The 24,996-nt window shown below is 35.8% G+C and overlaps 1 protein-coding gene across 3 annotated transcripts in view; it reads right to left on the bottom strand.

The window, feature by feature from the left end:
- Positions 1–24,996, bottom strand: part of MIPOL1 (mirror-image polydactyly 1) — a 188,313-nt gene that overhangs the window by 119,138 nt on the left and 44,179 nt on the right. For all 3 annotated transcript variants that reach the window (XM_014249747.2, XM_088057511.1, XM_088057512.1), the window contains exons 4-7: positions 18,378–18,564; positions 15,390–15,525; positions 14,276–14,381; positions 2,954–3,083 (exon numbers count right to left, since the gene is read on the bottom strand). In XM_014249747.2, coding sequence (XP_014105222.1) covers positions 2,954–3,083; positions 14,276–14,381; positions 15,390–15,525; positions 18,378–18,564 — 559 coding nt within the window. The remainder of the gene's footprint in view (positions 1–2,953; positions 3,084–14,275; positions 14,382–15,389; positions 15,526–18,377; positions 18,565–24,996) is intronic.

The raw sequence follows: 24,996 nt of genomic DNA, 5'->3' as shown, positions 1-24,996 counted from the left end.
AGATATAGAACCATTAAACATCTTCTAAACAGCAACACGTTTTCAGCAGTGCTGCGACAGGCACTTGTTTAAAACCATGATTTTAGCTAGCAAACATTATAGAACACTGGACAGCACGCTACCACATTTTCCATTTGTTTTAGCAGGTAACAGTGCATAAGGCATAGTAAATAAACCAGTATAGAAATTTTTAAATTAAAGAGAAATACTTCAGAATATACTATCAGTGTATAACAGGTATATTATATGACATTCACAAGCAGTAACTACTCCAACATATTCAGTTGGCACCAGAACTAAACAAAATAAAGTAAAAGATGACCTTTGCTGGGTTTGACTTGTATTCATAAAGTAATGCAAATAATAAAATAACAAACACAATAATATGAATTTTTATATTATTATAATAAATTCTCAGAGCTGGATCCTTGTAGAGTTCTTGCTTTAGGTTTTTACATTGTTCTAAGTGCCACTTCATGGGGGACCTAAGAATGGATCTCCTGCTAGTTTGTATTCACAATGAAAAGAACAGTATTTGTCAAAGTAAATTGGCAGGACTGACCCAGCTTCTCCAGAGGACTTCTACACTGCTAAAAGTGTGGGTCAACAAAATCACCCAGCCAACCAACAGGCTGGGTAAAACAGACACCTTAGGGAGAAATGGGAGTGGGAAAAAGAACATTAACTTCTGCCATTAGCATACCTTCAGCATATTACTTCCACAAGGGATGTGTCTGTAGATATACAAACACCTCCTTAGGTGACAATATTTTTTAAAAAAGTAGCAACTTGAGCTGTGTATTTGCCCTGCTAAGTCTCCCTGTGCTGTGCATAGACAATTAATGAAAACCTCTTGATTTTAAACAGCAGTAACCATGGATTCTTTCTTCCTCAATTCTAAACGTATTCTGGTAATATAACCCCTAGAGCCAACAGGGCTGAAAGAATTTTGGTTGTTACAGTTAAATAATGACAATAGAACTTCTCCAGCTGCTAATTTAAAGAAAGCATTAAAGCATTTGATAAAGGTTGGCAGGCTGTTCAATATTGCACTCTTGTAAAGTTCTCTGATTGGAATAAATCCAAAGCAGATGGGAAGAGTGACCTGTGCTCTAAAACTTGATGAGTGTGGCACAAGTAGCCAATGTAAAAACCCCAAACCTCTGTGTGCTGCACATCTGAGACAGGGAACTTGACCTTTTGAACAACCATCATAAGGAAGGAAGAAACTATCAAGGTGGTAGTTAGAAAAGAAAGTTGGTGTTCTCCACTGGGAAATCTCCTATACCAGTTCTGAGACTGTGAATGGCATCAGGGTATCAGGCCGCTCTATAAAGCATCGGGTAGAACACCCAAGTGGATGACAGCTAGTACAATTGCTGTTCTCTAAATGATAGCAATAAAATGTAATAGCTTGGCTTCAAACTATCAGTCAATGGAGTTACTGACTCTCCTGGGAACAAGTACTGCTTTGGCATTACCAGTGTATCAGTGCCTTCTGCAATTACATGCACTTGAGGAAGGTACTATGCATGTTCTCTGAGAAATGGAGTTTCTTCTCTTTTCTCACACTTTTGCTTAGAACTAAGTCAGTTTTCAAGTACGTGAGTGAAGCAGACAGAAGGGGTTGAAGGGAAAACAAGTGAAGGTGTTCTGAGGGATTCATGTGTGTCAAGAACTGCTACCCATATGTCTATGGATTCCCCTGCAGAAAAAGCAGCAATATGCCAGAAACTCAAAAGTCATTGACCAGGTTTGTTGACCAGAATAATTAATTTTCTTCATTACTTGAGTGCTTTAAGATCAAAGATCTCGAGTTTATGCTATCTATTTATATATAGGATCATGTGATGTTTGGAGCCATGCAAAACTTTCTTTACTTGTGGAACATACAAGATTACAAGACTGGCTGTGACAAACTCTAGCAACTTGTAAATTCTACAAGAGTAATGGTGGACAAACTATGAATTGAAAATTCATATTGAAAATATGATTATTGAAATTAATTTAGATAATATTCTCTGGCCCTAACTATAAAAATACCCAAAAGAAGATGACTGTTTTTCTGCCCTAAAGATGAGTGCTCTTAGTAGAATCAATTATTTAAAACATAATTTCCTGTCATTTAGTTAACTAACAACTGCACCTCTTCAGTCTCATGCCATGAAAAGCTTGTTTGCTTTTTATTTCTCCTGGCAGAAAAGTAAGAGAAATTTCTCAGCCACTGTAGTCTTTCTGGGACTACCCTTCTGGGGACTAACAAAGATGATCACCAAAATCATCACAACTCAGATGGACAAGGATTGCACGGAGAAGCAAACTGTAGCTTCAAAACTGCCTATATCCCAAAGGGAGAAAGAAACCATTCTTGATAATTTCCTCCTGACTCAGTTCTGTTTAACATAAGACTGCCTATTTCTGTTGTGTTAAAATGGCATACATAAAAATCTCTGAACTATTAATTGTACCCTTATTACCTTACAAACTGCTCCTACACGGATAAGATAGGAAAAAAAAACATATATTTTTACTGTGTCACCCATATAATTAGTAGAAATTTTGCTGAAGGAAATGTCTAGTGGGCTTAAAGGCTTGATTGATTTCCTATATGTTGCAACTTTTGACTGACATTCTGGTACTCTGTGTCAAAAGATCCCTATAAAATGTCACATTCATCTTATTTCTCCCTCAATAAATCAATACCAAAGCTTTTGATTATATTTTTAATTTTTGTGATCAAAATTATTCACCTTCTCTGTCTCTAGAGAAACATATGGTTTTGCAAAACAGCTAACAAATTAACCAATAACAAAGTAAGACTAGCCCCAGTCTATTTTATTGGACAGATAATAAATAATGTGCTACATATTTATATAACCACTGTTGAGCAGTTTATGACTGTCACAGACTGACACAACAGCCTTCTTACTTGGTACAGGAAATGTATACTTACTCTTTGAGAGACTCTTCCAAACGCCGGACTCGTAGAAATGCTTCATCTCTCTCTTCATTGGCTAACCTAAGCCTTGCCATGACAGCCTCATCACGTTCCCGTTGAGCAGAATAAACTTCTTCCACCAGAGCTGCCAAAGTGTGTTCAACAAACAAGTTTGACAGGGAATAGCACTATTAGATGCACTTATGTTGGTCTTTGCCACCACCTCCTAAAATCAACACTTTTCCAATGACCTTGGATTATTCTGCATAAGATCTATATTACTTCTTAGACACAACACTAAAATTGATGTTAATAGAATCAATACTTTAAGGTATTAAATAAAGATAAATGTGTTCAAATTCACCCCTGTAAAATCTAACAGGGAAAGAAAGTGATTTGCTGGGCATTCTGAATACTTGCTTAATGGGAAGTAATTCTTAAAGCTCAGAATCATATAAGACACTAACAGGTTTCTTCTAGGACACAGAGTTAAAAGCAATCATACATTAAAACTACTACCATCAGACTGCTTCCTATCAGGGTGGCACATTGATATTAAAAATTCTAATATTTTTATAGTCTGTCTCTGGTATCACAAGAGTGGCACAGCTGGCATCTCCCCTTCTCTGCCAAGCCTTCACTTTATTGTGTAATATACTGTCATATTATCTGTTACAGCATACATGGACCTTGGAGCATTAGGTACCAATAAACTAAGATTTACTGTCTATCCTTGGGAGCAAACTAACACCTTCAAGTCATTCCTCATCCTGAGCTTACATTTTCTCCCTGCCTCTCCCCTGTCAATATGTCTAACACCATCTCTGGCACGCTGCCAGAATCCTTACCTCGACCCTGCCTCCACTAAAATCTTTATTCATATTTTCATCATTTCCCTCTGCAATACTGCAAATCTCTCCTCACAGTCATCATAAAACCATGCATTCAAAATGTCTAGGGACTTTCAGGATGCTGTAAGGCTGCTGTCACTCCAAGACAGAGAACTATATCCTCTCTCACAGGAACATCAAAAAACTCAATAGAGAGCTGTAGGTTCCTGCACTCTCCATTCTCCTCGTCCCTTCTAGTCTGTCAGAATGGAGTATAGCCATAGTTTCCTAATATCAAACTACAATGTTTTTCAAATTTTGTATTTATTCCTCAAGAACTTTCTCTATTAAGCCATTGCTGCTGGGCTTCCTTACTCCCTTCAGAACTATCTGCTCCTCTCTCAACCACTGCTTAAGTCATTAAGATCTCAAAGAAAGACTTCCTCCTGCTTTACTTCCTTTTACTAAAAGCCTACAGCTTTTGTCACTCCATTCTTACCTAAATTGACATTAACTTTGCCTTTATTTGTTATTCCTCTCTTACTTCACTTCTGTACATTATTGCACAAAAAACTTCATAGTGAAATATATAATGAAATATTATACTGTTCTTCATAGAGTGAAACAATAGAAAACACAGTAGCACATTTTTGTAGCAGCTATATTGCTGGTGCAAAATACATTTTATCAGTACCAAGAAAAAGGGAATCTTCTTGTCCTCAAGCTTGTGAGAAGACTATCACTGAGGAGTAAGGAAGACTTTTTCGCAGGTCTAGCAAAAGGTTGTGGGCTAACAGCAGATTACACTGAATCAGACAGGGAAGAGCTAATGTTACTTCTCAAAGTGCAGTCCCTCCCCTCACAAAAAGTCTGCAGAGGAGCTACAAGCCTAGTCATCAGGTCAGAGCTGTAACAAGTTGTGTCCCAACAACACCACCAAAAGAAATTCAGCATTGGAAGCACAGATTTTGAAATGTATGCAAAAATTAACAAACACTGATTAAATTTTCTTTAATCCAGAAGAATAGTGTCTTTCTTTTCCTTGAAGATCTATTTCCCCTGTTTGCAACAAGAAAGCTTTGCTTGATGTGGAATGGAAAAACTAAGACAGATGTAAGGCAGTGGTAAAATTGCATTTGCACTGGCTGGTGTCCAGCAATAAGTTTGCAGCACTTGCAGAGAATACATCTGATATCTGCAAAGGTAGGTGGCTCAGCAAGGACAAGAAAAAAACATATGAGGTAACCTAGGCTGTGCATTTCAGCTCACCAGACTTCCACTTTTTGACTGCTGAGATCTGACAGGAAAACTAGTGCCAGAGCAATGACTGCCTGGGTAAACTACAGTGCAACTGCTATGTCCTGACTGGATCTGGAATACACAAGCAGTTTGATTCTGTATGGTAATTATTACCTATCAGTACCTTAATGTATTTGCTTGCTATAATTTTTTCAGTAAATTATGCCAGTTTATCTAGCATCATAACAGAGACACTTCACAGAGAACCCTTTCCATAAAGCTGCAAGTGGAAACACTATGCAATTTTCACTTTGAAAACAACTGCTGCAATGAATAGAAAGTTGTCTAAAATAACTGAAGATCTGGCACTTATTACTCTTCTGAGGTTAATTATTTTCCAGTTTAGTTAACTTCATTCTGGCCTCTTCTAGTGCACCCCTTCTGTCTGACCTTAGAACATCCTTACCTCAGCACGAAACCCCACAATTTGTTGACTCCTGCCATGGATCTTGAACATACATGTACACATAGAGTGACTGTCTTTTGGCATATCTAAGTACCTCTCTGCGTAAATATAGCCAGTGGTAATAATGATGATACAGGATTTTAAAAAACAGATTATTGCTTATTTGTAATGAAACCAAAGTAATGTACATATAACAGTATGAAAGCATTCAGAAAAAGGTATTTTTCAAGTCATTTAAGCATCCTGCTTATCTGAAATCTTAACACCCTTGAGAGCAGCTCAGATGCTACTTGCCTTTGAACAGTGAACCCTTCTGCCACCCAAAAGTCTATTACGAAACACTGTCTTTTAACTACCAGCTATGAAAAGTGACTTAAATTGAGAAACTCTTTCTTGTTTTCTTATTCTTCCACTAAATTAAAGCATTGGTGTTAGTATCCCACTGACCAGATCCACCAACTGCATTAAAAAAATATTTATAGTAATTCTGTATCAATTACAAGCATCTGGCCTTTGGTTCTGTTTCTTTAAAGTAATACTGCAAGTTGATTGTTTAATACTAAAACAGGTGAGGGAAAATGTAGAAAATCATGTAAGATGCTTGTGCAGTAATCTAAGTTAAAAAAAAAAAAGGTACTTAGATACATCACATTTTAATACAACATAGCAATACTGATATTTCCAAAAGAGATTACTTATTTAAAAAAATACTTAAAGAACTCATCTAACTCATTTTGATGGTCTGTAGAAGACTAAGTCTTACTTACTTACTAAGACCTGATTTCTTCACCAGCTCAAGCTGAATTTAGGTTTGATATTTTTGTTACCCAATGGCTATATATTTCTGACTCTTATTTACTATTTTATTAATTCTTTTTTTTCCTGCTATGGGGAATATTATGACAGTCACATGATTGAAGGTAGTCTGAATATTCCCCTTTCACACTGAGCTATGGATGAGTCACAAGTAGAATTTCAGGACTGTAAGAACCACAGCATGCTTGAAATAAGTGAAATGCAGACACACTTAGGTCTCAATGCAGCAGCAAAGCAAACATTTTGCTCCATGTCTAGGAAAACGAGTGATGTATAAACTGTCCAGTTAGAGTCTATGAAAGAGTGACAAGAAATTCCTTCATATGAGAAAGAGCAAAAATTATCCAGATTATCATCCCTATGCTTCTTAAAACTGTGAGGTGAAAACTGATTGAGAGTAACACCAACTAAATTCCATTCAAGACATGATATATCCAGCAAAATTCTGCCACACTGACTTGGCACCTGATCCAAAGGAAAAATGGATCCAGCTACTTTTTCATCAACTGCTCTGGTGGACATTACAAGGTTTTCCTTGGAGACCTTCCAGTGGCATACCAACCATCCCTATCCTTTCTGTCGTGAGACCTGATCAAGAAGAAACACAGATTCATACAGAATTCACATTTCATGTAAGAAAATGACACATACTTCAGAAATGAAGTATGAGTAGTCTAGTATTAAGCTAAAATGAATGGCGTAATTCACTAATTCATATATATATATATATATGTATGTATGTATATATATATATATAATGGCATTCAAGAGTTAAAATATTTAAATTCCAGAGAACTGAATTAAGAAAAAAGGAATATTTCCCCTTGTTTGCAAATATTGTAGTATATAAAAGCACAGCACTGCTATTTTTGTTGTATAAACTTTATTTGTTTTGGAAGAATTGAATAACATCTTTCCCCCTGTAAGTAAAACCCCTGCATACACTAAAAGAGCTCTTTATTTTAAAAGAATCATTATGCTAAACTCATCAATTCTAAAACATTTTTAGTTTTTAGTAAAGAAAACAATTGTAAACAGAGAGCTTTTGTAAGGTAGATAGCTATTACAAAGTTCACTTAGAAAATCAATATAGCATTTTAGCTGGAATTTGCTCATTAAACACCCACAGCTCTAATGCAAATTATGATGGAATGAATAAAGCAAATACATATGCTTCTTTCCTTTTATTAAATGTAAAATCTACTGTTAATTGCATCTGGTATGTCATATAAACTTTTCTCCTTAACTATTAAATGGAAGCTTTTACAAAAGTCATTAGAGATTCTCTTTCTTTGACTTGTATAAATTTCAATATTTGTTCAGTAAAGGTTCACAGCAGTTAAATTACATTAACAAATATTATTAGCTACTATGTAAGCCAACTAAGTAAAATACTTATATTGCAGGTAAAACAAATCAATGGGTGTTTACAATAATATTTGGATATGTCCATTTTTAAACAAGCTTATCAAATATCATGTAATTCTTAGTCAAATGAGAGAGACTCAAAGTAGATTTTTTTATCCGAAATACTCAAATTTGTTTAGTAAGCTAATTGTTTTCTAATATGGGCAAAAGTAAATATGAAGAAGATGAACCATACCAAGTATGAGTTTACTGAGTCAAAGCAGTGTACATATTTTCTTAGTTGAACCTGATTCTTTTGGCAAACTTATCTCCTATACTTTCTAAACCACCTTTAAAACAGCATAACTGAGAAGGTGTGCTGGAAATCATTCTAGTTTAAACAGTGTTTCATGATTTTCCAAACATGGAACTTTGGGGGAAGCAAGGAAAGCACGACTCCCAGGATAAAAGTCTGTTTGCTTATTTCCTAGAGGTCATCTGTGTAAATAAAATAAACTGAGTAAGAGAGGAAAAAGAGGAAAATGTTGGGACTAAAAACATTTATGGCAGCAGAAATCACTTCACATTACTCATTAAAAAAAATAAAACTGGAATACGGGCCAGGTCTTATAAAGAAAATATGAGATCACTAACCACACTGCTACTGTATTCCAGAAGATACAATAAATACTATAAAGCTATAACAACTGATTTTCAATATAAGTCAGTTTTACACATATATTAAATTTTATTTAACCATATGGATATATATTTGTTCTCCTTACAGAAATACAAACATGTATGTTTTTGCCATCCACTCAAATTAGAAATCAAAATCATCTGAGATTTCCTTCTACTAAATTTAATTACTGTGCTCACAACTCCTAAGTAAGTCAATTTTTTCATAGCCAAATTAAGAAAAAAACCCCGTATTGCCATGAAAGCCTTTAAAATGTGTCATTAATTGGTCTCTGCTTATACATGTTACAAAATGCAGATAATCCCTAGAAATGTTCAAATTCTAAAGCCCTTACAGAGTTCTTATTCAGGTTAATGGCAAACTATCAGGAGCTCCAGGGCTCACTGTCAACTTAAAAATAGTGCTGACATGTTCTGTTACGAAACAGACAACTTAAGTTCCTAGCTCTTTTTTGAAAGCTACCATTCAATTACTTTCAGTTATGACGTATAATTGAAAAATAAAACTAAAATAGTGATAAGAAGATCATAGGAAAACTACTTAAGAGTTTTCACCAGTCTGTACCAGGAGTTATAGACTAGAAGTAATTTACACCTAAATGTGACTTTATAGATAAAGCAATCTGAACAAACACTGATAGAACACACTGACCTCTTTATTGCTTTGTGTTTGTTGTATGTATTTAGTGCATAGCATTCATCTGCTCCTACATTTCCAATGCTATAAAAAGAGTGTTCTTAATAAAAGGCTAAAGTTGTTTAGTGGCAGCTCTGTATAGGGGGTTTTTTGTGTACTCAGATCGCAATTCAATTAAAAAAAAAAATAAAATGGAAAAGAATAGGAGAGAGTATTATACACAGACCCCAAGGCAGTTCTTGTGAAAGCCAATCCTGTACAACACTTAAGCCTCTGCCTCCAATACACTAAACACAGCTGACTTCAAAATTCAAACCATAATGCTGTTAAACTTTTTTCTACAGTGAATAATTGCTGATGCCTGAATATTTACTTTTAGGGGGAAAATATAAACATTGCATTAAAGCTTGCAAGTTATAATTTGTCATGTTAAAGCAAAGTTTTGTAATGCCCCAAGAAGCAGATCATTTTCAGACCTTTTTATCCCTGAATAAAACCCAATTCTTTATGCTCATCTAGCACTTGTGTGGAAGAAAGAAGGGCCAGAATAGTCATAAAAAATGCAGAAGAAACTTGCTTATTACATACAAGCTCCACTGATAAATAGCTTAGTAACTGACATTTTAATCTATGCCAACTCATCATATATTGTACTTCAAAGAGCTGCATGCAACTTCTTGACAATCAGCAATTCTAACTATCTGAAGGTAAAATCACATTGTTTCAAATTAATCTTAAAAACTGAGCAAAGAATCTTTCAGTCACGATGCCCCCACCTTGTGGGTTTTTCTGTTCTTTAGATGGATTGTCTACTTTCCCATGCAGAGGATTCAAATCCTGCAGCTATTTTCAAAATTGTGTTATTCATCAGGAAATATTTTGAAAAGATATTCAGCAAATAGTATTCCATAATGAAGCCTTTAATAGGACAAACCCCCTAAGAGCTATATAGACTAAATATATAAATTTATGATGTACAGAAAACTGGTTTAAGAAAGTATATGTATTACCTTCCTAAACTGTAAAATATCATTCATATTTAGGTTTATAAACATGAGAGTTGGGAACTACTGAGTTCTTTTGGCTAAAGCCCAATATTGGCCTTATTTCAGTTTAATTGGAAGAGGATCTTGAATTCATCTTCTCCATGAGATATCAGGAACCTGGATTTCTGTTTGTACCAAAGGTTAATAAGAAATGTGTCTGCAAAAGTCAAACAGCATTAAATACCAAAAACTGATTATTATTCTGCAGGAGTTGTTCTGTCATTCATAATCTCTCCATGCTCCAACCTTCCACAGCTAATCTTTAATGGATGACATGCAGGAAAGAAAAATAACATCTAAAATGGGACTCTAAAGTGAGCTTTGAAGAAATGGAAAATACTTTCCTTCTGTGCTGAAAGGTATTGCCACCCAAAGTTTATTACTGGCAAGATTACTTATTTCCTCTTACTTTATGGATATTAAATCAAATTAACTCTAAGCTAACAGCCACTTGGATATTTGTTTTTACTTTTGCTATTAAATTTATTGCACATGCATATTCAGTAATTATTTTTCAAGTTAATTTAGAAAACTTCAAATAATGTTCATTAATATTTCCATACCATATTCAAGAATTGCAAAATACCACAAATGTATATTAACAACATTTTCATAAAAACAGACCTGAAATAGGGGCTTCATTGCAGGTATATTGCTATAGCTTCTAAAAGACTGAAAGTTATATAATACATGCCGCCATATTAGAAGTATTACTTTCCTCTTTTTCCACACTGTATTTCCTGTCACTGCCTTGGTCTTTCAGAGAGCATCTACAGAATGCTAATACAGTTTTCAAGCATTAAAAACGGTGTGAAACCCCTAATAGGGTCAGACTCAATACTGCTGAGCTGATGTTGATTTAAATAAGAATTAAATTTTGGTAACATTATTAGATACTGGCACAAAAAAAACCAAACCCAACTCACATAACAGCTGTTGCTACAGAAAGATTTAAGGATAAATATTTTTATTATGTTTTCATTCAGAACTATTCTTAGTCTCAATATATACTCTGATGACAACAAAAATATTCCAAGAGCTCTTTCTGATGCCAACTACGGTATATCTCACTGCAGTAATGGCACTGTGTGAGAATAGGGCTTTGATATTTTTTCCAGTCTAAAGAAGTTACCACTATGCTTTGTAACTCCCCCTTACACTCAACCATGTCCTTTCTCTAAAAGTTCCTATATATTCCCTGTTTAATTCTTCCATTAGGAAAAAATGAAGTCACTTACTACATCCATCCAAAGTGAGATCTGTTCTCTGAGCTAGTTGTTTTGAGGACTTACTCCTTTCCAATGCCTCCATTTTGATTTTCCAGTCTGCCCTTGGAAAATGTATGCTCCTTCCCCTTTCCATGCCCGGAAGTGGCACCTGCTCCCTTTTCTGTTCAACATATGAAAGTTCTGCACACCCAAATTTCAAGATTTGACTATTCTTCACACCTGCTTCATACATGGTGTTCCCTTTTGTGCTTACACTATTCTGGTGTGTGTTCTTTTACAATGTGCTCTTCCCTGGGTTTTCCTGATGTTGCCTTCACCTCTGTTCTTCATGACAGGGAGTGAAACTAACAGTACCTCCTGACATTGTATCAGAATGACACAAAATCCAACAGAAGAATAATGAATAAACTGCAGGAATCTGTGGTAACTATGACCACCAGAAACAATAGTCTCTAATGCTTAAAAGACTGAAACCAAAACTTTAAATTCCCTAATTTTCTTTAGCCATTACTAGCTGACATAGAGATAGGGACCCGAGGAAGTTTTAAAATCCATTTTCAAGGATAGCAAAATATAAAAATAAGAATGTTCTGAAAAGAAGTTATTTACTGCACACAGTATATACTTTTCTACCATCATGTATATCTTCTGCCTTACCTCTACTGTTTCTTCTTTTACTGTGAAGCATTTCACAAATTTACCCTTTTATTCTTCACTTTTTCCTTTGAACAGTGTAAGAATCATAAACTGACAATCTTTGGATTATTTGTTTCTGTAGACTGCTGTAGCTTCCATTCAAAATGCCCTTTGTCTTCACTTTTCAAGTCTTTCCATGGGACTTGTTTAGGTAAAACCTATCAATTACAGGGCTACCTTTTAAAACAGAATTCTAATATTCCTCAAAGTAGATAACACCTTTATGGTGTACCTTGCTTATGTTCTTTACAATATAATTTTGTGGAGTCACTTACTTATCATAAAGGCAGTACTAATAATAAAAATGCAAACACCCATATTTACAAGCTTCACTCTACCATGTGTTACACATTGCTGTAATTAAACATTAACTAGTAACCTGAAATCACAGCAGCATGTGTTCTCCCTTCCTCAAAGAACTTAATGCAGGGGGATAAGTTTTTTCTTAAACACACCGTCTGTTCTTTATTAGGTTCTGCTTGTCCATTAGAACTCTCCCCAAGGCTTTTATGAGAGAGAGACACACAGGCTTCCACAAATCCAGTTTGGTTCACATAATTCCAGATTTCAAACCATTTATCCAAATTTGGTAACATTCTTAGAACTGTAAGACAGGAAGCAAAAAAACTGTGAAATATTAACGGTGCTTCCTTTTGGCAAACAGTTTAAGTAGTAAGGAGCCTCTTGCCCTCTCTCTTCAGCATTTAAAGGATTTTATACTTCCTGTACTCATAAAAAGGAGAAAAAAAAGGTTATTTTTTAAAGGTCATTGTTATTACACTACGTAGCTCTCTTTAAAATTTTATTTATTTTTCCCTTTAAAACAAAATTAGCATGTTAAATTATTATATCCATATTCATGCCACTCTTTTGAAGAGAAGAATATGCTTAGGACATCATTAGAAGTTTTAAGCAGTAGTGCAGGAAAACAACGATTTTCTAACAAGTATTTCAATTGTATCCATAAAAATGAAACTATCTGTGTTTTTGACACACCATTCTTTCCAGGTTTTAATAAGCAATGAACACCTATACCAAAGAGAATCAAGTATAGAGGTAAAACACTGGGCAAATATCCAGGAGCAACCACAAAACTTCATATTCAAGCCAAACAATCTGCATTAGCTTTTGGCTGGAGGATATAACGATGGCACCTAGTGCAGATTTTTCTTTCTTCTGAAAATAAAACAAGCAGTTATGTGAAATTAAATAAATTATGCCTGTATTTCATTTTTTTCCTAAGATGTTGATTAGATTTGACTTTCACTTCCCCCACCACAGAAAATCTAGGAACTCTCTTTTCAATCTATAATATTCACAGTATAACACATTCTCAGGAGTTTGATATTAAGTGGAGTGTCAGCCATCTGTTTTTCAGCTAGAGAGTTTATTATCTGCTCCATTTCCTGAAGACAGTTACTCCTCCCTTTAGTACAAATATTTTGGGGACAGCCATTAGTACTATTAATACTCTATGAAGTGTGTGTGATCTATGAGGAAACAATTTTACCAAGCTTACACTTTCTTTCTGAACATATGATACAATGAATTTATAAAAGCACTCCCATTAATTTTTTTCAACATCTTCATGAAAACCTTAGAATATTTTTCATCTACTGGGTACACTGTATGCATAGTCACTTTTCAATAATAAGAATTCCCAGCCTCATTACATCAGCAGTTTCCACAAGCATAGAATACAAACTGTCTCCCATGCTTGTATGTCTATCCAAAGAACAATTAACAACAAATATAAGCATACGTTCATTTTCAGCTATAAACTTAGAAACATTTCCTTCTGAGAATTTATATAAACTTCATTCACTGGAGATATACCATCATCTGACAAAAATTCATTTTAACGACCAAAAGAGCAGATTTTTCAAGAACAGCACAGGTCTCTAGTTGAGGTGAATGTGAGACTATCTCCAAACACGGGGAGGGGGTAGTATTGCTCTGAACCAGCTAAAACAATAAGTGGTATTTGAACTGCTGGTTGAAAGGTAGAGGCACTGGTAATCATTATTTCCCCTTGTTTGTTCAGGACCTTCCAACAAAACAAACAACCTTTTTGTGATTGGATTGACATGGTGTTAACAATGCATTTAATGCCCAAATCAGTATGAATACAGGTAAAGCTCCTACTAATACCAGTACCAGGATGTTAAAGCCATCTATTTTCTAAGCAACTCTAAACAGCCACACATAAAAAAAAAAGTCAAATCTGCCCTCCTTTAGCAAATAAAGCTAACATTCAGTAGGCCACGTCATATAGCAACCACGGGTACTGTATGAGCCATACAGCCATCTGTTAAACGCTTGCCTACTGTACCTGCAATCTTTTCTGCAATCTTAGCTTCTGTAGCTCTGTCTTGCAATTCTGAGTCCAGTTTCATTGTCTTCAGCTCCTTGTCCTTTTCAGCCAGCTTATCTTGAAGCTGAATTGAGCAATTGGACAGTAAGATTATTTGGCTGAAACTGTCAAGCAATACTTCCAACCACAATAAAATTGCAAATAACAATTTCTCACCCTCAAAATACAAACACTGTAAGCATTAAAACAGAAGCCCAATTTATTATATTTATTTGTTTAAAGAACAAATGTTAAGAATATTTTTTTTAACATCTGGCCTATCTTGCCTTGTCTGTGAGACATGTAGCAATGCACATGCCATTGTTTTTATTTGAGTTTGTCTTCCTCAGGTATCACCAGCTGTAGTCCTTCTTGCTAAGGAAGTTCAGAAATGCACAGAATATAATGTAGGTTGTTGCATGGATAGCCTGCTTCCTATATACAGAAATCACACCAGATCCTAGTGTGAATCCTAGATACAGACATCACACTCTGAAAAGACTGGTGTAAATGCTTATTTTTTCATGTTCTTCATCAGATATAAGATCGGTATTCTTTCACATATAGAGGCCTTTTTTTTAAAGGGTATTCACTAAATCTGTTTTTGGACTGAACTTGAATATTCAATGACACTTCATGGAAAGACTAGAGACTGTTAGGTTGTTTAGGCACATGCAACACAGCTAACAGTAGAAGCAATGTGATGTTCAAGGAGGATGGAATTTTCTCCCCTTCAATAAAGCCAAGTTATCAGGGCACTTTAATTATCTAGGCCACACATACAGAAGCATCAAAGAATGAGCTCCTTATTCTACCCATGAAATCCTGGTCTAGTCTTTGGTCTTCACTGGTTTTCATCCAGGGTGCAAGAATTAATGTAATTGATGAAAACAGTCAGAGTAGTTTGGAGGGTTTTTTTTACATTCCAGAGCAATAGTTGTTAAGCAGATACTAAGAATCCAAAATGACAGGAAGCTTGTGATTGGTACACTAAAATAAATTACAAAATTAAATCAGGCACAGTTTAAAATGTATGTTTTGCAAGACAATTATAAAAAAGCAAATATTAGTATCTTGAATATCTCAATTGTACCTTTTTATTTTTGGCCCTCAGAGTGTCCAGTTCTTTTAAAAGGAATGCAGTTTCTGTTTTTCCACCTAAATCTTCAGCATCATTCCATGAGGATATAAATTCAGGGAGCATCCTCTTACCCTTTCTTTCTACAGTGCTGTATTTTGGAAGGAAAAAAAAAATTAAAAATAATTTAAAGAACAGTTGTTATTCCACCCCCCTAAAACAAAATGCACAAAAATAATCAAATCTTGTTAACAAACTTGTTAAACACTGCAAATGTATTAAATAGTCATTAAAAATGGATGCCCTTCTACCACTTCTTAAAGCTGTAATTCTGAAAATAATCTGTAAATCTGGAATAGTAAATAAATATCTTACAGTACTAAGGAAAAAAACAAATTAATATAAATTGGCTATGAAGCCTATAAACAGCAAATGGTTAAGGAAAGTAAATATTAAAAAAACATTGCTTAGCACAGAGCAAAAAATAATAAAAAATTTGGGGATCAAAGTGACATTCAGGTTTAAGCAAACCAAATATTTTTGTAGGAAGTGATGTGAGAATATCCATCAAAAAATATCTCGGAACTCATCTTGAAGAAATCTTGAAGAAATCATGGTATGATTCTAAATATTATAACTGACAACAGGAATTCCATCCTGCATGCCACTTGGAGTTTTAAAACAACTTATTAGCCATAGGCAACTTAAAATAAGACAAGATTCAATGGCCAGAAAAATTTTGTCTCAGACTCTCATAAAACTTCTTGAGTATCCATTGATACTCACAGATCACTCAGATCTCACGTGTAACATGGCAGCAAAATCAGTAAATGAATGGATTAGAAGGGGAACTAGCAAATGTTTTTAACATTTGCTTTCCTTAAGCATTTTCTGCTTATACACTTCATAGCAAATAACTGACAAGAAGTAGCCATAGAAAAGCTATACCTTCTGAACTCCTGTTTTCACTGTAGCCACATTTCTTTATGTGTAATTCACAGCCTAGAAAGATAAAGAAAACTATCTATTGCTCCAAAGAGTTGTTCTCTTAGGCAGACAGTTGTCTGTACTCAGCCACTCTTTCACCTGCTTCCACTGGATTTATTTTCTCTATGGTTCTTTAAGAAGGAAGTTAAGATCTGCATTCTGCAGGCAAGCTGTGCAACCTAAAGCCCATTAGACATAGACAGCATGGAGATTAACATCAAGAAAATACTACTAAGTGTATTACACCACATATGGGTGAAACAGTGGCTTAAACTGCATGTCTTCCCTTCCAAGATCCTTCATATCCTATCTAACCTTTGCTGTGCACTTTTCATTTAGTACTGTTTCAGGCTGCAAGTGATAGATGCATCTAGATACTCTTGCCCAAATATGACAAAACTTAAGTGCTTTTTGTGCCTTTTCTATGTTCAAGAGATGCTTCCATGAACGAGTTTGAGTATAATTCATCATCATCTTGAACTAAAGATGGTAAGTTTATATTAGATATTAGGAAGAAATTTTTTACTCAAATGGTCGTTGGACACTGGAACAAGTTGTTGAGTGCTGTGCATGCTCCAGTCCTGGAAGTGTTCAAGTGTTGAATAGGCTTGGTCTAGTGAAAGGCGTCCCTGCTCATGGGAGAGGGGCTGGAGCTAGATGATGTTTAAGGTCACTCCCAAACCAAACCACTCTATAATTCTATGACCATCTTTCAATCCCTCAAATGTTTTCTTCCTTTCTCCTTAAAACTAAAAATGACATTGCATTGACTGTACACCAAGACCACCATCTAAAACACAACACTGACTCAACATCTGCTGGGTTTTTCTATATAAAGAAATTTTAACATATATTCTAAGTACAGTCTATTTGGGCAAAGACAGGTTTTGGCATATAGCTTTAGGATCCTACACATAACATACTTGGAGCTGAGATGGCTCAACATGCTGACTGCTGTGGGAAGTTAATCTCAGTGTTCAAGACAAGCCTGATTGTCAGTGGGAGTGGCACTGGTGAAAAGTAAAATGAAAAAATTTTGGCTGACTCTGTGCTGGGTTGCACCTAAGCACTCTGGATTATACCTGGCATTTAGTGCAGGATGCACTGCCCTTACAGCAAATCTCAGTCGCAAATGCAAAAAGGCAAAAAAGAAAATGAAAAAGTGTTAAGGATTGGGTTTGGCCCAGAAAGTCACCGTTAGATCATAATGAAGATAACAAAACTGGGTGTAGAATCTGCTAGACAGGTGAGGAATTAGTGCATTTTTCAAAAGTATATAATAGGCATTTGTTGCCTTGATCCCATTTTCAAAAACAGCTCTGACACTCAGTTAAAAATTGGTCTTCAGACAGCCTAAGTTATTCCAAATCATCAGCATGTTCCCTAACCAGTTGGTTAGTCAAAGTTATAACTAACCAGCTAGTTATACCTTTGTACATTGGGTCACATATAGAATGAGTGTGTATTTTTCTTAAGACTGCTATACAGGGCCACTGCACAGTAAAAACACTAATGACAGGAAATGGCCAAAATTAATGACAAAATAAAATCTTCAGAGTCTGTATTAAACTTTTCCACCATATTAGCTTGTCTTCAGATTCCTGTCACAGACTGTTACAAGGTATTCATCCTGCTTTATTCCTGCTCCCTACTCACTCATCACATTTCAAGTGCTTGTTGTGTAAAGCCACAGATACCACTAGATTTTCAAGATCTATTTGAATTCTGTTCAGCATGCATTTTCAAAATTCTCTGTAGAAATCACAATCATTGAAACACCCACAATGTATAAACCATTGCAATGATCAAATTTTCTATGAGTGATAGAGAATACAAAAGTGAAAAGCTACATTCCACAAGGGAAGAAGGGCAGATACGGTGAGTCTAAGTAAAAAGCTGACTTACTGATTCTTATGTGGGAAGCAAATTTCCCTATATTTACCCCAAAATCCAGATGTATATTGTCAATAATTTGAATCTAGAAAAACTATATGGAGGGGTATTTCTTGGATTTACCTTAATTCTTCAGGACCAGAATTACAGTCAGTTAGGACTCTTCCTCTTTGACTGGTTACATGCAAATCTGAAAGTGCTGGTGCTTCAGTTTCTGCCTGTATAAAAAATTCTGTGGGTTTTTGTGAATTCTTGTAAAACTGAAGTTCAGCACAAAAGTCTTCTTTTTTCTGATCCAAGATGTGGGTTTCTAATTGGGAAAAGAAGGAAATACATTTTCTCGTTTGGAAAATGAAGCACAAACTTGAGATTTTTCATTTGAAAATGGCTTGTTATAAGAATATAATACTGTAGTAGAAAGGAACACATAATTTACTTTCAGATTCACAACTTGGTCCCTTCACTAAGGAGTGAGACCTGTGTTACCTACAGCATGGATGGATGTAGGGATTACAACCCATTTACTGGATTTTTCTCATGGAAACATGAAAAATCCATCACTGTTTTGTAATCCCTCCTCCCCCTTAAATTTACTTCTTAAAATAATGCTGACTGTAGAAAATTATTTACCTATCTCTTATAAAATTCACATCTACTATAGTGAGATATGATGAATTTCTGCTATAAAGAGGGAAATTTTTAGGTTATAACTAGACTCTTACTTATAGTGAGGTTTCTTTCAAATCCATTTTGGCTACAAAAGGAGTAACATCAAGCTGCAATTAGCAACAACAAATTTAAAGCACCATTATTCATTCCTGGAGGGTGTGAGATACAGGCTCATACAACTAAAGAACTTGAAGAATGCAAAGCAGAAACTGTGCCAAAGAGAAAAATTATCTGATTAAAATGTTGAGTGTGATAGTTAGTTCTCTTAAGCCTGGCTACTAGATATTTTTAGGACATATTTCTGATATCAAGGCATTTAAATGAAAGAAAGATCCACATACCACAAATGCTCTTTCATAAAGTAAGAACAAGTATGTTTTAATTATAGAATTATATTAAAAAATGAGAAGGAAGCAGCCTAAAACCACTGGAAATGGAAAAAAGGTGCATATATTTTTCATTCTTTCATTTAGATTAGTAGAGAACAAACACTGGAGCTTTTGCTTATTTAATAAAGTTAGTGTTTCCAAACGTTTTGGATAAAATATAGGGCATATATTATTTGATCCATCTTATAACATCCTCCTCAAAAATAATAAGAAACTGCTATACAATTGAAATCAAGTAGAAATAGACCAAAAATACAATTCAATCACTATCAAGGTGCCATCCTGCAGGTAAACACAGTTATAAGCACAGTTTCCAAGTAAAAAAATACTGAAAACTGTCTCTAAAATGTGTTGCAATAGATTCCTCTTTCCTTAAACGAGGAAGGACACAGCCAATGGTACAGGAAACAACCCAAGGGCCCCAAGAGATGACTTGGGAATTGGCTGGAGTCAGTTTAACAGTTTCCAATATGAAGCTATGTGTTACTATCTCCAGGCAAAAGTTATGGGACCCACTGCTCATCTATATTCTCTGTCTCCACTTCAGTACAAACTTATTTGAATCCACTCTAACCATTTCTGTAAACTCTAACCACTGATCTTTATGCCAGAAAAACAACAGTCAACAGAGTATTAGAATCTTTGTTTCTTAGCATGTGGGGACCATTACCATAAAATATTTTTTGATAAGTATAATACTATTTTCTTTCAGTACTTTCAGTACTGTAATTGAAATATGTTCCTAGTATAATTTCACAGCTAGTGCAGGAATTAAACACGAGTTCACAGCCACCCGGATTCTTTGATCAAGTGTATGCTGTTTCCACTGGCTTGAAATCCTGCAGGTTTTTGAACAGATTTCCTCTGAAGTGCTGCTACACCTAAAAACTGGATTTGATCTCTTACTCCTCCTTACAGTAAGGAGCAAGGATCTCTAAAGAAACTTACGTTAAAAAATCACCAAATAGACTCTAAGAACCTGACTCAATTTGGGAGTGACAATACATAACGGAAAAATTTTGAATCCATTCCAGTAAGTACTGTTTGAAAACTAGCCTAGTCTGAATTTCCATACTTGCAAAGCATTTTATAGGGAGTTGTGTTTCCCATTTAATTTATATTATAAAGAACTTCCTATGAAATATCCTGTTCACTTCTCCTGTATCAAATGCAATGTCTGTAAAAATGCAGTTACACTGTCACATGCTACAGGGGAGGCGCAATGCTTCACTTGTCATAACAACTTCTCCTCCTCCTCCTCTCTAGGGCATCCACTTATTCTATAAGCTGTATCTCAAGCAAAGTCTGTTGCATTGTGTGGAAGAATACAAGCACAACATAAATCTGTTGAAATACAGTCATGGTATTGCCAGGAACCTTTGTTACTTGTTTAGCGCCATGGTATTCTACTTTGGCCCTATGAAAATTGGAGAAAAAAAATCTCACTCCGGAGAGCTAAAAAGTTTAGTTGATGTTTTAGGTTGCTTCTATTCCCTTAGCATGAGAGCAAGTTTTTCTTCTTTTCACAGTTCCTGCTTTGTTAATTTGCTTCTTTCAATCCAGAACTTTAAGAAGAGACCAAAGAAGAGTCACTGAAGTTGGCAGAGACCACTGGAGATCACTTGCTGGCACCTCAATCATTTGTACCAGGAAGTTGCCACCAGGAACTTCCAGATCACCTGAGCCCTGCTGTTGTCCTTGCAGCAGATCATAAGCATCACTGCAGTACCCCATGAGAATATGGACCTTTGAACAAAAGAGTTCTTCCAATTCTTTGAAGAAGGTCTCATCTATTTCACTCAATCCTCCTCCATGCCCCTTTCTCCTAGGAGAAGGATCAAGCCAAACACCACCTGGGCCATACAGTCACATGCAATACTTCCCAGGCCACCCCAACAGTAATCATTAATAACTTCCATGTTAGTAATCATTACTAACATGGAAGAGCAGCAGGGACTAAGAGGGTCAGATGAGCATCAGCAGGCTTTCTGTAACATTCTGAATATGAGCTGTCAACAAGAAGCAAAGGTCTCTAGATGAAAGGTCAGTTCAGCAGGCAGATTTTTATTTTTAAAACCAGAAACAAACATGACTACATGATGAGGTAAATATCTTCATTAGCAGTTACACTTCTGCTAAATCCTTGGTCCATGTCAAGATACATGTTTTTAACTGTAAATTACTGCAGCTAAATAAAAAAGAGAATTTAGAATATAGAACCACTGCCATTATTAATGCTAATGCTGCTCCTTTATACAACATACATTTGCAGGACACCTTTTCATCTAGATTCAATTCCCTCAAGCATATGGGTAAGACTAAGGAGCATCGCAGGATGTAAGCGGCATTCTTGGAAAAATTAGGTGAAACACAGAGGATCTGTTTTTTCTCCACTGGCTTTGTAAGAGAGAAGATGATGGCAGCCTCTTCCACTCAAAATTGAAAGCACTCTGCCCAAGGGCATTAAGGTGAGAGGCTTTTACTCATTTAATAAAGCTGTAACAGTTTTTTCTTTTATCAACATGCGAAATGTGTCAGTAGAATGCTTTGGGGAAGACATTTTGAACACTGTCAGATCAATGGACAGAGGATTCATTCTATTTTTAAAACCACTTTATTCTTAATATAGCCCATGACCCCCCACTTCAAATAATTTAGGCTTTGGTACATGGTAGCTTGTTTTGTTGCTAAACTAAGTGGCAATTTTAATCAATGCACTTCAGTGCTTTTCCTCATGCCTCCTGCAAATCGTATTGTGCACTAATTACCAATGCTGCAGACACACACAGGGGAGTAAGTAGCATTTGCAATAATCAGGCTGCACAGGGAACATCAGAGAAAGGGTAAAACAGCTTTGCAAGCTTTGGAAAAAATGATATAGATTTCATTAAGTGGTACCACCACCACTGATTCTGGTTCTTGAGTATACTAAACAACATTTTTTCCATATAAAATAGTATGAGTTCAGTAGCCCAGATTAATATTTCACTATAGGGAGAAGCTGAACAGCTGATCTTCTGTATGTATTTATCTTGAATGAATAGCTTGTTCACATTGCGGGAAAGAAAAGCAAATGTTAAGAAGAAGGAATATAAAGACACTAGAATTAAATCTGGGAATTGATTGTGAGGGACGTAAGGGGAAGATAATGCTGTCATGGCCTGAAATAGTAAAGGCAGAACACAATTCAATGTTGTTAAGCTGGGAGTGGTTAAAAAGTCAAGTAAAAACATTAAATGCATCATACTGTGCAGGCACCGACTATTCTGTTCACCCACTCATAGCTTCTTCTGAGAAGTGGGGGATAAGTACTGAGATCAGGGAAAGCACAGCATTAGAGAATCCCACACCAGCAGTGAAAAATGCACAGAAGGTGCAGATTCAACTGGAAGACTAAAGAAGTAATAGCTTCCCTTGTTATATACTCAGCATATTCAGCAGCCCCATCATCCAGCAGAAGCTGGGTGGACACTCCCTTCCCCATGTCCATAGTCTTTCAGCACCCTACTGAAATGCACTGATCACCTCAGAGGTTTGCAGGGAATCTCCAAGGAATAAGAGTAAGGGCAAACAAACAAAACCCAATGGAAAATGCACAAAGTACCTCAAAATACAGGACTGGCTACAGATCTAGTTGCAGATAAGTATGGGGACACTAGAAGCCCCAGGTGCACCAAATCAAATTCAAGTGTAATAGTACTTACAGCTTGCTACCTATCACTTACTAGTATTTGTTTTTAAGCTGGTCTGTGGAACAGCCATAGTATATTCTCATCTGTCTGCAAAAGACTGCATGAGTGAATGAACCTCTTGGGATGGCAGTAAGAGGCATAATAGGAAAAAGCAAAAGCAGAAAGGAAGAGAATGAGCCATACACACCCTGGGAGCAGGAGCAAAGATGACTGCAAATTCAGTAGCTATAACACTGACACCGTCTGATTAAAAACATTTGAAAAAATGTAGAACGGAACACTGTGCTGTATTTGAGAAAGTCCAACCTCAATTAATAAAACCCTCCAGAATTCCTCCTGTTAATCATAGAATCACAGACTGTTTTGGCTTGGAAGAGACCCTGAAGATCATCTAGTTGTGACTTCCAGGCCACGGGCAGGGAGACCACCCATGAGATCGTGTTTCCCAGGGCCCCATCTAGTCTGACCTTGAAAACTTCCTAGGACAGGGCATTCATAAGCTCTCTAGACAATCTGTTTTAGTGCCTCACCACTCTGTGGGTAAAGAATTTCTCCAAATATCTTGCTTAAATTTCCCCTCTTTTAATTTGAAACTGTTCTCCCTTGTCCTATCACTATCTGCCTGTGTAAGAAATTACTCTCCCTCCCTTTTATAAGCCCCCTTCAAGTACTGGCAGACTGCAGTGAGGTCTTCCCAGAGCCCTCTCTTCTCAAGGCTGAAAAACCCTGGCTCTCTCAGTCTGTCCTCACAGGAATTGCTCTCCAGCCTTCTGATCATCTTCTGGCCTAGTCTGGATTTGCTGCAACAGGCACACACAGTTCTTTTTTGCTGGGGCTCTCAGACTGGATGCAGTATTTCACATGAGATACCACAGAGATAGAGTGAAAAGGTGCAATAATTTTCCTCAACGTGCTTCCCAGACTACTTTTGATTGTATTATTGGATTGTATGTATTGTAGGGAAAAAATTAGATTATTTGAAAGCAAATGATATAGAATGACAGTCAAGTGAAAATAAAGGTTCTGAATTATTGCTTTTACATGCATAATTATTGCAGCAAGTATTGTAGATGTGTGATTTGTAGTGGGGCAAGATCAAGTTTATTTAAACCATAGGAAGTGTGTCCTATTTTTCCAGTGGAAACAGTTAGTTTGGTATAGGGCCAGGGTGGTTCTCTGCATAGACAGTTATGTTGGATGGTTCCCTCTTGTTTGAAATTCAAAATGTTTGACATTATACAAAAAAAAAAAAAAAAAATAAAAAAAAAGCCACAGACATTGAAGTTGTGTTTTTGTTTAGACTGAGAAGAAAAAATGCATGATTATAGCCCAGACGGCCAAGAGCAATTTCCTACAATAATTAAGACTAAAAATTTGGCCTGACAGCCACTAACTTTGCAAGCTATGTAAATGAAATTAGTACTATGGCCGAATATTCCTTTTTTGAGCTGAAAATAATGAGTCAACCATTTTGTCAAAAGACAAACATTCATTCACTCAGCTATTTAAGTACTGGAACTTCTACCAAACAGAATGACTGTGAAAGACTCAGACTGTTCAACAATTTACCCTTTACTGAATGATTAAAAGGCATAAATCCTGAAAATTAGTGGGAACCAAAATTCAAGGCTTTTGTAGGCATAAATATGCATAGAAACAAAATTTGAAAGACTTGGACTGTTCAACAGTTTACCCCTTCCTGAATGATTAAAAGGCATAAATCCTGAAAACTAGTGGGAAACAAAATTCAAGGCTTTTATAGGCATAAATATGCAAAGAAACAAAATTTGTCTGGCGGAAGAAATCTGATCCTATTGTCTGGCGCTAGTAATAAGAGTTGGCTTTGGTCTTATGCATTTTCAGAATGCCTCTATTTTCTTTTTTCATTCATATTTTAGCTAACACAGATGCAATACACATGATTTACATGCATATGTCAAAGGTGTTCATTACTTTTGACTCATTTCCTCACTGTTTAATCTTTCCCATGAT

Source organism: Pseudopodoces humilis, chromosome 7 (genome assembly GCF_049639895.1).
Source record: "Pseudopodoces humilis isolate 2021_Gansu_Grassland_sample_001 chromosome 7, ASM4963989v1, whole genome shotgun sequence".
Lineage (NCBI taxonomy): Eukaryota > Metazoa > Chordata > Aves > Passeriformes > Paridae > Pseudopodoces > Pseudopodoces humilis.
The sequence above is the reverse complement of the archived record's forward strand: the minus strand, read 5'-3'. Positions and strand labels throughout refer to the sequence as shown.